Here is a 17,720-nt window from a genome sequence, read left to right as displayed (position 1 = left end):
ATCGTGTACTCACTCATGGTTTTTGACAGCTATTAGATTGCGAAGCCTTGATTTTTGTTTTTGTGATGGAAATTGTATCATTTTTGTTGATGGGGTGAGGGCCTGAGGGGCTTATATGTGAAGCAGAGACAGGCTGGAAGCTTTACTTTGCTTCACTGAGTGAATGGAGTGGTAGAGAAAAGAGAGAAGAAGAGAACAGAGGGGAATTACTAATGAGCATGAGAAATGCAGGGATTGAAGAAGCTGGGAACAATGAAAGGTCAGATGACATTGCTTGAACAAAGACTTAATTTTGGCGCCCTCTTCCAAAATAAAATATAAGACAGTTATTATGTGGGAATGGCAACGACCCTCGTTAGTGAAGATAAATGTAGATAGAGTAAGAGGGGCCAATCCGGTATTGCAGCTTCATGTGGTATAATTAAAAATGACTAAGGTTCGTGGGAATTGCTACAAGCATCGTAACTCAGCTCATGGCAATATACTACATGTTAGTGGAGTTAAAAACGACATTTTTACTTGCAACAAGGAAGATGGTGGTTGTTCATTGAAAGTGTGGATTTATAATTAAAAAATGAATAAATCCTTTACTTGGGCCTAAAAGGAAAATAAGTAAAAAGATGGTGGTTGAATTAAGGGATGCACCAGCCAGTTACTTCCAACATGGAGAGAATATGGAGGGGGTTACAGGCTCATGCTACAAAGCCCAGCAAGCAATGCTTCTAGCTAGGGACTTATTAAGAGAACATAGTTCTCATCTGATTTCGATGTGGGAAGTTGTGTGAGGACTTGTTTGGCTTTCATGGGAGAAAGAAATGGAGCAGACAACTATCATGCATGTTCTCGTGTTTATGCATGGCTCTTGCTTCACTGAATGGAATGGCAGAGATGATTGGGTTCTGCTGGATGTATCCAGTCACACCCTATAAGCTTTTATTTGCTTCATTTTATTCCCATTTCACATTATTTTCATATGTTTTTATTGTTTAGTTTAGAAATGTGCTCGATCATATATTGATGCAGGCGAGGTAGGAAATGATATGATGAAAGAGCTTCAGCATTATTTGGAAGTTTTGGTACTATATATGTAAAATTTAGCAGTTTTGATCATTTATTGAGTTTAGGGGAAATTAGGGTTGTGAGTTGAGATTATATATGCATACAGATTTTTTGTGATGCTAATTTGATCCTTTTATGGATTATGGATACTAAATGTGAAAAGTTAGCAGCAGATGTTGTTGCTCATAGATGACTTTTATCCATCTTGATTGTGCAGTTTGAATCTTTCTCTGTTTTAATATGGCTTAGCTTGCTGATGCTTAGGCTATCTTTCTATTCACTATGTTGAAACACAAAAGTTGTGTCTGTAGAAATATAGCTGTTGAAGTTGTGTAGGGTTGTGTCTATTAGGATTGTGTCTCTTAGTCTGTATATATATTTATCTATTGTCTCCTCATTGAGACAAGCAAGTAATAAAAACTTCTTCTACATCTTCTTTCTCAACATGGTATCAAGAGCCAAAAGTCAAAATTTGAAATTTTTTTCCGGTGAACAGTACATTTACTGTTCATTCGAAATTAATTTTTCAAATTACTTGCTATTGGTGAGATATTTTATCAAATTAGTACTACAGCCGCCTTACCCATCCTCCGGCGACCATTACCCATCAATTCCGGTCGCCGGAATCTCCTCCACGCGCCTCCACGCGCCATCGCGTCGCCGGCGCTCCGACACCACGCGCCGGCGCGTGAGGCCATCTCCGGCGTCCTTTTCCGGCGAGATTTTCCAGATCGTATCGTCGGCTCTCCTCCTTTCCTTCCGTGCAATCAGATTTATTTTTGGTCACGATGTCTTCCGACGGAAATTCTGATAATTCGGGTACTATTTCTCCTGCCAATAATTTATCTACTTCTTCGAGCTCTGTTTATGTGCCTAATCTGTCTGGAAACCCGGTAATCACTTCTGAAAGATTATGTGGTTCTCAAAATTACCACTCTTGGTCGGATGCCGTAGAATTATGGTTTATGGGCCAAGGTGTTGTTGACCACTTGCAAAAAGAAGTGGATATGATACCGGAAAAAGAAAAGACAGTTTGGCAAAGGTTAGATGCTCAACTTTGTAGTCTCCTTTGGCAGTCTCTTTCTCCACAATTGTTGCCTTTATTCCGGCCCTTTAAGACATGTGTCGGGGTGTGGAGTCAAGCTCAATCTCTGTACACTAATGATGTCTCTCAATTCTATAATGTTGTTGACAATTTGGTTAACTTGAAGAAAGATGGTATTGATATGGAAACTTTTCTTGGCAAAGCCCAAAGTTTGATTGCTGAGTTTGGTACACTCATGCCTATTGGTGGTACACCCGCAGAGCAACTTACCCAACGAGAGAAATTCTTTGTCATACTTCTCTTAACCAAATTAGGTCCAGAATTTGAAAGCATCCGGAATCAAGTTCTTGGAAGCAACATTGTCCCGGGGACCACCGAGTTGTTCAAACGGCTCTTGCAGGTCACCTCCATTCCGGGTACTTACACATCCACTACCGAACAATCTGCTCTAGTCACACAAGGTGGTCGTGGACGAACTAACAATCGTGGTGGACAAAAAAACACTAGAGTGTGTGATTATTGTAATAGAACTGGGCACACACGAGATCAGTGTTGGAAACTTCATGGGAGACCGGTACGTACACAAGCAAGTGTTGCTCAATCTCAACCTGGGGAACCAAATTCTCGAACCATTTCCGCTGCTGAGTATGAAGAGTTTGTTCGATTTAAAGCCACTCCCAAAGCTTCTGGTTTAACTCCTGCAGCCTACACTGATGGAACTCATACTGCCCTTGTATCACAATCTGGCCTGAGCGGACCATGGGTTATCGATTCAGGTGCCTCTGAGCATATCTCTGGTAACTCATCTTTATTTTCTCATTTCACCAAGTCTAAGTCCCTTCCATCTATTGTTTTCGGTAATGGGTCCAAGAGTACGGCTACTGCAATTGGAAAGGCTTCCCCCCTTCCTACTTTGCCTCTCTCTTCAATTCTTTATATTCCTAACTGTCCTTTCAATTTAATTTCTGTTCATCAACTTACAAAATCTTTGGAGTCACTTTTTCTTCTGATTCTGTCATTATGCAGGACCGTCGTTCGGGGAAGATGATTGGCTCGGGGTATGAATCAGAAGGACTTTATCGATTATCTACCCCAAACCCTTCTACAGTTTGCACTGCTACCATTCCTCCTTCCCTTGCCCATGACCGACTAGGACATCCTAGCCTTAAAAAATTACGGCGACTTGTCCCTAGTTTGTCTCACTTATCTACCCTAGAGTGTGAAGCCTGTCAGCTTGGCAAACATTTTAGAACATCGTTTCCTAATTGTGTTAATAAAAGAGCTGCTTTCCCTTTTTCCTTAGTTCATACTGATGTTTGGGGACCTTTTCGTTATAATTCAATTCTTGGTTTTAAATATTTTGTTACCTTCACTGATGATTTTTCTCGTTGTACATGGGTCTTTTTAATGCAAAACCGTTCTGAAGTACTTAATGTTCTTCAAAAATTTGTTAATGAGATAAAAAATCAGTTTGGGGTGTCTATTAAAACTTTACGAAGTGATAATGCTGGAGAATACTTTACAACTCCTTTATCTAACTTTCTTGATTCAGCGGGCATCCTCCATGAGTCATCTTGTCCCGATACTCCACAACAAAATGGGGTATCTGAACGTAAAAACCGGCATCTCGTTGAAACAGCCCGCACCATGATTCTCCACTATAAAGTCCCTCCAGAATTCTGGGCAGATGCTATCCTTCATTCCTGTTATTTAATAAATCGTATGCCTTCATCTGTTTTACATGGTAAGATACCTTATAATATTTTATTTCCCGATAAGCCTCTTCATACTCTTCCTTTAAAAATTTTTGGGTGCACCTGTTTTGTCCGGGACACTACCCCAGGGCGTGATAAATTTTCTCCAAAATCCTTAAAATGCATGTTTGTTGGGTACTCTAGGTTGCAAAAGGGTTTCAGATGTTATTCTCCTGATAAGCATCGATTTTATGTATCTTCTGATGTTACTTTCTTTGAATCAACACCTTTCTTTTCGTCTAGTTTACCGACCTCCATCTCTCATTTTCCTGATGTTCTTCCTGTTCCTACTTTTCAAGGAGGGACCGAGGTACATTTACCTCAAGATCCGTCATCGCCTAGAAATCCTAGTCCCTCACCTACTGAACCTCCTTTACAAAACAACGGTGTTACCCCCTTTCCTTACACTTATCATCGCCGCTCTCGACCACCCGCGACAGTTCAAATCGATGAAATCCCAACTGATTCATCTCTTGAGCTATCTATGCCCTCGAACCCGGTTCCGGCAACAAGCTCTCCTATTGCAAGTCGTGTAGGTAACAGGTCATCACGAAATCCCTTTCCCATATACAACTTTATTTCATATGATAATCTCTCACCTTCATATAATGCTTTTATCACATGTTTATCTTCTGTTTCTGCCCCTAAATCTGTTAAAGAAGCCCTTTCCCACCCTGGTTGGCGTCAGGCTATGATTGATGAAATGGCTGCTCTTCATTCATCGGGAACTTGGGAGTTAGTTTCATTACCCGAAGGTAAAACAACTGTTGGTTGCCGATGGATCTATACTGTGAAAGTTGGGCCCAATGGACAAGTTGATAGACTTAAAGCTCGACTGGTAGCTAAAGGATATACACAGGTTTTTGGGATTGATTACACTGACACCTTTTCACCAGTAGCTAAAATTGCTTCGGTCAGAATCTTTCTTTCTATGGCTGCCGTTCATCATTGGCCCTTGCATCAGTTAGATATTAAAAATGCCTTTCTGCATGGAGATTTAGAGGAAGAAGTCTACATGGAGCAACCTCCTAGGTTTGTTGCTCAGGGGGAGAGTAACTTGGTTTGTAAGCTCAAACGTTCTCTCTATGGTCTAAAACAATCTCCTCGTGCCTGGTTTGGACGGTTCAGCATAGTAGTGCAAAATTTTGGTTTAAATCGAAGCAAAGTTGACTATTCCGTCTTTTATAGACATCAACATGGTAAGAGCATTTATCTTGTTGTATATGTTGATGATATTGTCATTACAGGAGATGATGTTGAAGGAATACAATTGTTGAAACAACATCTATTCCAACATTTTGAAACAAAAGATCTGGGGAAGTTAAAATACTTTTTGGGAATTGAAGTAGCACAATCCAAGCAAGGAATTTGCATATCACAAAGAAAGTATGCATTGGATATACTAGAAGACACAGGTATGATGAATTGCAAACCTCTTGACACTCCTATGGATCCAAATATCAAACTCCTACCAGACCAGGGGAAGCTTATCCAAGATCCGGGAAAATATAGACGATTGGTTGGAAGATTACTTTATTTAACTGTAACTCGACCTGATATCTCTTTTGCGGTAAGTGTTGTTAGTCAGTTCTTGGCATCTCCACGTGAAAGTCATTGGGAAGCTGCCATTCGGATTTTACGATATATTAAAAAATCTCCAGGCACTGGTTTGTTATACAAAGACCATGGAAACCTTGAAATTATTGGGTACACAGATGCAGATTGGGCAGGTGCATGGGATAGAAAATCAACATCTGGATATTGTATCTTTCTTGGTGGCAACTTAATCACTTGGAAAAGTAAAAAGCAAAATGTTGTTGCTCGATCAAGTGCAGAAGCCGAATATCGATCTATGGCCGTTGGAACATGTGAACTTGTGTGGTTGAAAAACCTCCTTACCGAACTGCAGATTTGTACAAAGGAGTCCATGAAGCTCATTTGTGATAACCAAGCAGCTTTGCATATTGCATCAAATCCAGTTTTTCATGAAAGGACGAAACACATTGAAATTGATTGCCATTTTGTTCGAGACAAAGTTACTTCTGGAGATATTACTACATCTTTTATAGGCTCAAATAATCAATTAGCTGATATATTTACTAAAGCTTTAAGAAATCATAGGATTGAATACATTTGTAACAAGCTTGGTGCATATGATATACATGCTCCAGCTTGAGGGGGAGTGTTGAAACACAAAAGTTGTGTCTGTAGAAATATAGCTGTTGAAGTTGTGTAGGGTTGTGTCTATTAGGATTGTGTCTCTTAGTCTGTATATATATTTATCTATTGTCTCCTCATTGAGACAAGCAAGTAATAAAAACTTCTTCTACATCTTCTTTCTCAACACACTATACTATTGTCCACTGGTTGGAATGCTAATATTTTGGGTGTCAAATGAAATATCTAAAGCCTTAATTTGTTGCCTTTATAGGATTGGTGAATGTTTGAGATGTATGCTATATTCATTATAGATTGGAGTATCATATCATATCAAAATTAAAGCTCATCTTGCCTTGCCAAAAGGTATTTCCCACATTCTCTCCCCAAATTATATTTTTGTTATACTGTGAGTATTTGCAATAGGTCACTGGTGTATATGAGTATGAGGGTATTGATCCTCACTTGGGCATGATCGCCAGACAATACCATGACATAGTTAAGGTAAAGAAGTATATTTTGAGCAAAATGTATGTTCCATCCACTCTGCTCCCTTTTCCCTTTCCAGATAATTAAATTCATCTCTTTTTGAGTTCATTTTGCAGAAATTAGAAAAATATGCTTTGGACGTACCTATTCAGCAAGTTAAGTTGAAATGGAGTTAGTTCAAGCGTTTGCCTGCTCATCCCAGCATCTAAATATATTTCTACCCAAAAGATTGTGTATTGTTCAATTTTCATTCCCTGTTGTACGTTGACTATTATCTTCTTGTTTTTTCATAATACTTCACATCTCGCAGGATAAAGCTAATCCAGTCAAATCTCGGTCTGTTCTCAAAAGGTTATGATGTTCAATGCAAAGATCAGAGTTGAAGCTTATCCCCTTCCTATCTTTTGAGGTGACTGCAGATATCCTTATAATCATTTTCCATTTTTCAGTGGAACAACTTGAACTTGTTAGTGTGTGTGCACCTAATTGGCTAATTATAATGTTGAAAGAAAGATGTGAAAATGACTTTAGTGCACCACCCCTTAAAAAGATGGTGGTTCAATATGGACAGCCCATCAGGCATTAGTGGGCTTAGGATGCCCCAGCATGTTATCCTTCCACTGCAGAGAGGAGGAGGTTTTCGCTGCTCTGTGAAGCCAACCTCACGCAGTACCCTCCGATCTAAGGGCTAACAAGCCTCTGCCTTCGCAAAGACTCCACCACCCAACTCACCACTTGGAATAGACATGCGTGTAGATAGCAACCCAAACCCAACCTTCAAGGAAGGCCCAATTGTTCCACCATCATAATGCTCCCACTCAGGTTACAGGCTTGCACTACCAAGCCCAGCGGTCAAACCTCCTAGCTAGGCGTTTATTAAGAAAACATATTTCTCATCAGGTTTCGATGTGGGAAATTGTGCTAGGACTTGTTTCCCATGGGGAAAAATGGAGCAGAGAACTATCATCATGTACTCATGTTTATGTATGGTTTTTGACCGCTATAAGATGGGTTCTGCTGGCAGAGATGAATTTTGCTGAAAGCCGCATCACCCTTAAAACTATACTTTTTAGCAAATTATATTCTTGTTATACAATTGAATTACTCCTATGAATACTTTTATCTGCTCTTTAATTTCCTCTTCTTGATCTCTTGACTGGAAGCTTTAATTTGTATCATATTGTTCACCAAAACTTAGGTATGTAGATGAAGCCTTGATTTTTATTTTAATTTTGTGATGAAAATTGCATCATTTTTGTTCACTGAAAGAAATTGCAGAGACATGGCTTGGAAGTTTTATTTCCCTGAATGGAATTGCAGATATGATTGTAGCTGCAGAAGCTGCTCAAAGGTCTTATCTCCATAGATGGTGAGATTCAAGATGACGAAATTGACAAGTTGAGTGTACTCTCAACAAGCTCCCTTGACAACACGAGTACCAGTGTTACAATGAGTTTCACCTCAAATTCACCCAATTTCACCAATGCGCTGCAGACCCTTCAATTGGAGGTATTCCCAATCAATACCTTGGAATAACACCTAATTATTTATGGGAAACTCAACTCCATTCAACCTTCCTTCCATTTATTCATAGTTTTTGCTCCTACACTTTCATCCATCTTGATTGTTCAGTTTGAATCTTTCTCTGTTTTATATGGCTTAGCTTGCTGATGCTTAGGCTATCTTTCTATCCACTATTGTCCACTGGTTGAATGTTATGTCGCCTTTATAAAATGGGGAATGTTTGAGATATATGGTAGCTATTGCAAATCAAAATTAGTTTGGGCTTATCCTACCAGTCTTGAGCTGTAGAGTTTACATCATGAATAATTTATAATCAACTCTAGTTTATGGATAATTTACTTGAATAATCTAATTGGTATTATACAATCCATAATGTTTGATTGTGGCCTTGATCGATAGTAACATAACTTGGCATGTGGCACAATCTTGTTACTCTAGCATCAGCCATTTTAGCTTTTAAACTTTATTTCATTACAAGAGTTCTTTTAAAGGACTTATCAAAAACTGAAGCCAGTGGAAGAGTCGATGTATATTTATATAGATTGTTATCTCTACAATTCTTCATTGTATAGCTCTGAGACAAGCTATCTAACTGATCATCTAAACAGGGTTAAGTTGGTAATTGAGGAGAACATTGAGAGAGAAGAAGCATCTTTGCATGAAGATTTATATTCATCAGACAGAAAATTTGCAGAATATTACAGTTTATGGACTTCCTTCACATATCCTTTTAGCCTTTTATCTGCTCTTTCCTCCTCTTCATCTCTGGACTGAATTGTGCCTTCCACCGAGTTAAAGAACTTTGTTTCTCAGCAAATTAAACTGAGATATAACTTGTGTTTCCATTCAAGTTTTTGAAACAGATACTTGGAGTGCTTATCAAGCTTGTCAAAGATATAAAGTTGAGTTGCAGCATTGGGATAAATATGTAAATTTGAACACTGCAAGAGATTAATATTTCTATAACATATCAATTATGGTGTTACTCTTCCTTTTCGTTGGAGAAGAAGAAGAGTTGTAAATCCGGAAACCACCTTTGCCACTAATGAATATGATGTGATTTGATTTAATTAAATTATAAATCAATTTATAAATAAGTAATGAAAATGAAGACTAATGAAACGTATCTTAAACTAAATTAAAGCTAAGTCATTTTTCACTTCTGATCTCATAAATATTATGTTATTTCCACATTTGATATCAAGTACTCCCTCCGTTTCATTCTATGTGTCGAGTTCGGTTAACGAGGTTTGACTAAAGTTATTTACAATTTAATTTTTTATAATATTAAGTTTATAATTAATATGTAAAATTTATATATTTAGAAACTACATTAAAAATACTATTAGACATAAAAAATCAAATTTAAAAATTATAATAAAATGATAATAGAAATAAGCAAAGAAGAAAAAATTGATTTGACCCATGAATAGTAAATGAGACAGAAAAAATGGGGCAGAGGGAATATTATTTTTGTTATATAATGTAAGAGTTTTTTCCACTTTTGGTCCCTCGACTTCACTTGTGGTGACAAATGGGATTCACAACTTTTATTCCGGACATAATAGGTGCTCAACTTCAATTTTTTTCCACATTTGGTCCCATCCGACCAAGAACCCGGCTAATCCACCGGAATTAGACTCAACCCTTGTTATGTTAAGGGTATTCTAGTCATTTCTAACCCACGTAAAATAATTAAATATAAAATTTATTCTGTATATACACCTCATTCTCGCCTATCTCTGTTCAAATCGAAGGTGTGCGAAGAAGGAAGATATTTCTTCGCACGGTGAGGTATTATTTTCACCAGCTCGTCTTCGCCCTCCACTTCTGCCACCAGAACGGCGTCACCCACCGTGACATCAAGCCCCAGAACCTCCTCCTCGACAAGGACGGCAAGCTCAAGATCTCCGATTTCGGCCTCTCCGCGCTGCCGGAGCAGATCCGGAACGGCCTCCTCCACACCGCGTGCGGTACTCCGGCCTACACCGCCCCGGAGGTGATGATCAGAAAAGGCTACGACGACGCGTGGTCTTGCGGCGTCATCCTCTTCGCCTTCCTCGCAGGGTACCTCCCATTCGACGACAGCAATATATCAAACATGTACCGTGCAATACGAAGCCGCGCGTTTCAGTTCCCGGATTGGATCACAAAGCCCACCCGGAGCATAATTTTTCGGCTGCTCGATCCCAATCCGGTAACCAGAATGTCCATCGAGGAACTGATGAAGCTCCCGTGGTTCAAGAAGTCATCATCAGTGATAGATTTGACAGACGAACATCAATTCGGGAACCAAGAGTTCGACAAAGATTGCAAACACTTAACCAAAATGAACGCATTCGATATCATTTCAATGTCTCCCGGGTTGGATCTATCAGGGCTATTCCAGGCGGGATTGAACAAGAAAGAAATGAGATTCACCACAAATTCCGAGGTTGGAGAGGTTGAGGAGAAGGTAAAGAAGATCGGGAGTGAAGCAGGGTATAGGGTGGAGAGGGGAAAGGGAGGGGGAATTAGACTGGTAAAAGCAAGAGTAACGTTAATGGTGGAAATTCTTCAAGTGGCGCCGGAGCTATGGCTGGTGGAGATGAAGGTCGTCAATGGAGAAATGGAATTCGAGGACACAGTGGGAGGAGTTGAGAGTTGGGTTCAAAGAAATATCTTGTTTCATGCTAGTATAACAATACAACCATGAATCTTGAACCAGACAACGCCGGTGATTGTCGCCGAGCTTCTACCAGGCGAGAATGAGGTGTATATACAGAATAAATCTTATATTTAATTATTTTACATGGGTTAGAAATGACTAGAATACCCTTAACATAACAATGGTTGAGTCTAATTCCGGTGGGTTGGCCGGGTTCTTGGTCGGATGGGACCAAATGTGAAAAAAAAATTAAAGTTGAGCACCTATTATGTCCGGAATAAAAGTCATGAATCCCATTTGTCACCACAAGTGAAGTCGAGGGACCAAAAGTGGAAAAAACTCTATAATGTAATAATAATGTATAACTTTTATTTTTTATTGTTTGGGTCATATTTGATTCTTTCAACTAATCTAAGAGGCAATTTAATTTGATTCTAAGGAGGGAATTAGAGAGGAAAATAGTTATAGTTCTGTTGAAAAGAAATAAAGTAGGAATAAAGTAAAAATACAAATTGCATTGTTTGATAGACATGAATTAAATTATTGAGAATTTTAATTATAATGTTTGGTATATATGAGATTTTTTTTTTTTTTTTGAAAACAGTATATATGAGAATTGAAAATGAATAATTGGTATAAATTAAAGACCAAAATACTCATGTAATTGTAATCTTAAGGAAAGATGTATAATTATTATGGAGTGCACTTTTGTTCTTACACTCCAAATTTTATTCTCATGTATTATGTATTTGCAATTCTTAAGAGAAGTGTGATTTGCAATTCTCCCAACCAAATTCTGAAAATTTTCACTTCTTGAAATTAAGTGGGAAAGGAAGTACAATTCCTCTCTACCAAATATGTCATAATAGAAATAGGGTGGATGAATCATGTTTTTAGTTTGGAATCATATGTTTTTTTTTTAAAACAAAAATTTTGATTTGGTCAACTTAGTATAATTTTAAACTGAAAACTTAAGCTTTCATGGTAGTCCATCCGAACCATTAATCTTCATTACTATATAAATTTCCAACATTCCTCCTCCATTTATATAGTAAAAATTGAGGAACAAGTTTCATGATTAGACATTCAACTGTCATTAGAATATCTTTCCAGGATGGGAATCTCTATTAAATATACTAAACCATAATTAATGGTTTTATTCAAGTATATCAAAATTTCTTTTAATCTCATCCACTTAGCCAACTGAACATGATGATAGATAGAATTTTAATATTCTATTAATGAACTGGTGAAATAAAATATTTAATTGATTATACCGGGACCCACTTAATAAGTTCCTAGTCAATAAATATTTATATCCTGCAAATTCTACAACCAAGAATTTCAATCATCATGTTGAACTTATTAGCAGTGAGGACTCCTTAAAATAAAAATTCAACCTCCTCCATTTGAGACATCATCAACTTTGGAGAATAAACCATTTTGATTTTAAGCTTTTAACTTTTCATGTTTCTTCTAAACTGAAGAATCATACCAACTTAAATCATAATCCATGATTTAAATTTGAAACTTTCTTTTCACTACTAATTTTCATACTAGATAAACTAGTAAACTTTTTTACTTTCAGAATTTTAACACATTCTCAATATGAGAAACTTTGTGATAAATGCATTCATAAATTTTATGAATTTCATTATGCATATCTCATGCATAAACTTTCTGCATCCCTTCATAAGAAATATCAAAGATATTTCCAAGGCTTCCTGCCTTAATCAGAAATATAATAAAATATTCTCAAGACTTTCTCCAGAAATATGACAGATATTCCAAAGGATTTCATAAGGATAAAATTTCTGTTGTTCTAAAATAACCAATAATGGCATGCAAGACATTAAAACAATTTCACAACTTTTGTAACCATGCAGAACGCAACAGATAAATTAATATCACCAAATTAATTCAAATTTGGCATATTTACAGCACCTCAAGATCCAACATATATATGTATCTTGTGTACTATGCATGCCATTGAGACAAAATCTCAAAATAAAATTTTTATACACATGCATAAACATATCCTTGTATTTAACAGACTATGCAAAACTCAAAGGAATCTCATGCATATCTTCTAGTCATAAACTAGAACTTAACCAGTAAATAAAATAAAACTTACATTCATGTCGAGACCGAGACAAATGAAAAGTATTGTACCGATCACATCCTGTAACTTGTATCTGCTTTTGATGATCCATCTCTTCCGGCCTTTGATGCGCTAAAATCACTCACCCCACTGTGGAGATAACACATCTTCTCGTTCCAAGTAAAATATGCACACAAACTGCATATAAACCATTTTCACATCTCCCTAATCATCTTGGCATAATCAATATCCCATGATTTTGTGTAAAGAAGAAAACGGACTGCATAACATGCATTAAATCCACATGTACAATACATGCCACTACTCCATGCAAAAACCGCATGAAAATATTCTTATACAATAGAATGAAAGTGATTTCTATCATCATTACCACCAAATTCGAAATTAAATTCTAATTCCGAAATATTTCCGTGATAGAAAATTGTTCTTTCACGCCTTACATCTTGTCTTCAAAACTTTCAAGACAAGACCAATGATCACATGTTTATAAATTTAAAGCTTATAGATTGTTGGAAAAAATGTTTGTAATCTGTAATACATTTGAAATACAACAAAATACAGAAAACAACAAGGAACAAAAACTGGATCATTTGATATCTTCAGGCGTGTAATCACTTTCCTATAAGTTTTAAATCTCCCTCTATAAAAGCAACAAGGTTCAAAATTTAATCTTATGGGATACAAGAATATGAATGAAATTCTTAAGTTGCTTTGTTTAAGAATTTCCTGTAGAATTGTAGAACTGTGAAATATCAAGATATGCAACAAGATAATTTTGCATCTACTTTTCAGATGTTTCTCTAAAATATTTATAAATGCAAATATGACTGTTGGAGAAGTTACATGGAAGTTTTCTGCAGTTTTAAAAAACTTATCTTCCATAAAATATATCTTAAATGATATATTTATCATAAGAGAATATTAATTACAACAATCATGTTCAACATGAATATATATGTAATTATGAACCTTTGTAAGGTTACGAACCGCATGCAAATAACTGTGCAAATATATTTATATATATCAATGTTGCAAAAATCGCGCCTAGGCGCCATTGCGCCGCCGCGAGGAACGGCCTCCTCCGCGGCCGGCCGGTTCGGCGGTTCGGCGTTTTTTTTTTTTTTTTTTTTTTTTTTTTTTGAAAATGTCGGAAAAGTTTCGGAAGACATAACTTTTGACTCGGTTGTCCGATTTGGACAATTTTTTTTTCAAATCGCGTATTTTTTCGAGATCTATCCACCGCAAATGCCGAAGGCGGTTTGGTCCACTAATTTCTCAAAAAAATGCTTCTTTAGCTCTTAATTTTAGTTTTTTTTATGTATTTAGATGGTTTAAACAATCTTTTGAACACTTTTACAACCACTTTCGTAAATAATTTCTAAGAAATAACTATAGAAACCTTATGTTTTATTACTAAATTTTAAAATTTTTAATTAAAAAAAAATATATATAAAAAAAAAAAATCGGCGCCTAGGCGCCCTAGGCGCTAGGCGCCCCCTTGGCGCCTAGGGGGCGCCTAGCGTGTTTTGCAACATTGATATATATTATAATTTTCTAGCACACTTTTGCATGTAAGTTTGGGAAATTGGAAGCTTACGTGCTGTATAATCATTTTCCAAATGAAATACACAATTTCCCTATATTGGGGAATAATCCCACAATGTTGGAGAATAATCCCCCAATGTTGGGGAATAGACAAAGTCTTCCAGCAAACTCATTCTCCAATTAACTTTCTACCAAACTAAAATAATATTTACAACTCCACAACTCCAAATATTATTTAAGCTTTCATGGTAGTCTATCCGAACCATTAATCTTCATTACTATATAAATTTCGAACAAACTTAAGCTATTATAATTATTTTTTTTACTGAGATTTGATCCAAAAATTAAATGTGACAAAAATAATATTTTGTATAGACTTGATGATTAACTTCGAGTCTACGATAGAACTCAAATATGGAATCAAAAGTGAATATAATTCCTAAATTAAATAGTAGAATATTTGGTGAGAAAAAGATTTGATATAATGTTGGGCTAATTGAAATTTAGCAATGGTGAACACGATTTGTTAAGCCAAATTGCCAAACATACATTTCACAAATTAAGAATGTTGGTCTTCTCCACGATTCCCCAACTTGCTCCATCAATGGGTTAAAAACAGGAAAGAAGAAAATGAGAGGTATTAAGCATCACACGTTTTAGCACTAATTGCGGCAACGTGTTTCACACTGCTCTTAATTGGTTTGTACCTTGGAGCTTCTGTCGCTGTACCGACCATGTGCCAATAATTTGTCAAATGTCAAGGTGGCGTTTTCTCAACGAGGGGAATACTGGCGTTGAGATTCTCTTGTGGGTCTCACCAGAATTATCCTATCAGATTTTTGCCTAAAAAACTACTTCATTAATTGTTTGTGACTTGTGAGCACGTTCTCAAAACACTTGTTATTGCTTTTTTTTTTTTTTTTTTTTTTTTTTTTCAAACCTAAGTTTGTCAATTTCATCGAATTATATCTTAACATTAAATTGTACATCCAAACCCCAAACCTCCATTGTTTATAGAGAGATCAAACCCAACATTCAGAGTGTAGTGGAATGAAAGAGACGCATTCATCATTAACCAAACGTCAAGAGTTTGATCTTTGACTTTGGGTATGGAGGAGTCTTAAATCCCCTGACCAGCTATCTCACTCAATAGAGGTGCCTACAATTCAGCAAATGAATTAATCACTGTATTTGATAGTGGAAACTCTCGATACATTCAAAAAATAAAGAGATAAATCCCTGACGCCTACGGTGAATGTAAGTGAATACTTCTCACCCTTATCAAGTATCACATAAAGCAAATTAAAAGAAATAAAGACGGATACCAAGAAATTAATTAGATCTAAAGATTAGTTCTTTCAATATAATATTTAACTCCAAAAAATCTGATGTGGTTATTTCATCGAATTTTATGTTGTGTCCGGCCTGAATTTTAATATTAATTTAACGTAATAGGTTGGAGGGTCCCGATATGATTTGCAATACCTTTCGTTGTCATAAAAAAGTCTCCCTTTATGAATAAAATGTGGCTAATTATATATATAGGAGTTTGGAGGGAACACATGTCAACCCTGCGACATGACGCACACGTGTCCTTCATGCACTGGTTGGGATGACAGCAATCCTACTTATCCCAAGTGCCTGGAGTATTTTGACATATTGCATGAATGCGATGTAACTATACAATCTATTTGGATTACGTTTCTTTAACAATCAAGTCACATGCTCGGATAAGTTTTTCTCGACCGCACATGATTGGGAGGACTACCAGGCCAAATCCTCACTATGCCGAGAGGAACCTCCTTCCCAACCTCGATCTAGTTGGGGAAAACATAAAGTTGGGCAGCTACGTTCGAGAAGTGAGCCCAGTAACTTTCTGTGCAATATTCGTGCACATAATTAAATATCCGAATAGGGTTTAATCTCTATCAAAATCTGAATTCAATATGATCATTATTTCATTTTGGATGAGAATTTACTCTAAAAATAACAAAAGAACAACGACAATGAAGAGAAAGAGAGGTGAGAATCAACAAGCAAGAGAACCAAGTAATAATTGGACATTTGGGATTTCGATATGGTATAATTGGATTATGGTGTTAAAAATATTAATATTTCCTTAAAAACTAGAGATCAATGCATCATTATAACAAAAATCAAATTCAACAATAGAAAAGTTCATATGTATTAAATTTACCAACGAATATGTATAGATAAATTAATGAAATTCATAGATATTTAATTTGTAAGTAAAACTATAGTTATTTCAATGTATTTTTATGATAGTGTGTCTTCCTTGTTTGTTTAGCTAACATGCCGTTGTTTTCTTGTTTCACGAAAATTGTTACTTATTTAAAAAAAAAATTGAAATATATATTAACACCACACCAGCGTTACGTTATACTATATATACTAGTATTTGTCCCGTGCGATGCACGGAAAATATGTTATAAAAATATACCCTATATGAGGTTTATTCATATATTAAATTTTTGTTATTTAATAATTATTATGTGTGAATTCCTATGATAAAATTATGAACATAAATATATTTACAATTAAAATAATATTTAAGGTGGGTGATTACTACAAATCTTAAACTATATTAAAAATTTAGTACATAGTATTTAATATTACAAATTTTTAAGAACTTAGTAAACTACAATAGTAATTGAATTACAATTTTAGAGTCACCACGGATCAAAATTTTTAGACCTTTGAGATTTCTAACTCTAGATGTAGCAACATACAATTGACCTTTAAAGACCAAAATCACAATCTTAGTTCGAACATTGATTTTTTCTTCCAAATACTATCGAATTAAGTGTGTAATCAATAAAAGATGAGAACTAATAATTCGAGAATATAATCTTAATGTTACTAAGCCACTTCACGTCAATTAATTTGGAGAGTGTTGTTGGATAATATCCGATGAATCCACGAATAACGCATCTTTGTCTCCGTAGTTCTCAATATGCACATCAACAATCTTAAATATTAGGCCGCCTAGCTATGCCATATATTAATTTCAAACTTATGAATTTTGGGGTTGCATGCAATAAAAAGTATATTTTAAATATACTAAGGGTACATTATATATGTATGTAAGGTACTTTCAATATAAAAATAATGTATTTTTAATATATTAAAAATGTATTTAATATTCATGATCCATACAATTATGTGGACCATCGTTCCTCACAATAATTTGCCAGTAGAAATTGAAATATAAATAAATATAATATATATATATATATATATATATTAGATAGAAACTGTTCGTGTAAATTATTATCATTATAATTATTATTGCAATTATTATTATTATTATTATTGTTATTATAATTAACAATATTATTATAGTTTTGTGAAAATTAA

At 35.7% G+C, this 17,720-nt stretch overlaps 1 protein-coding gene across 1 annotated transcript; it reads left to right on the top strand.

The window, feature by feature from the left end:
* The first annotated feature begins 9,562 nt into the window (after nucleotides 1-9,562).
* LOC109190318 (CBL-interacting serine/threonine-protein kinase 7-like) lies at nucleotides 9,563-10,770 on the top strand. Its single transcript, XM_019340788.1, has 2 exons — nucleotides 9,563-9,596; nucleotides 9,786-10,770. Exons 1-2 carry the CDS (start codon nucleotides 9,563-9,565, stop codon nucleotides 10,721-10,723), a joined length of 972 nt encoding a protein of 323 aa, XP_019196333.1. The 3' UTR covers nucleotides 10,724-10,770.
* The last annotated feature ends 6,950 nt before the right edge of the window (nucleotides 10,771-17,720 follow it).

Source organism: Ipomoea nil, unplaced genomic scaffold (genome assembly GCF_001879475.1).
Source record: "Ipomoea nil cultivar Tokyo-kokei standard unplaced genomic scaffold, Asagao_1.1 scaffold1576, whole genome shotgun sequence".
NCBI lineage: Eukaryota > Viridiplantae > Streptophyta > Magnoliopsida > Solanales > Convolvulaceae > Ipomoea > Ipomoea nil.
This window is presented reverse-complemented; position numbering and strand designations above follow the sequence as displayed.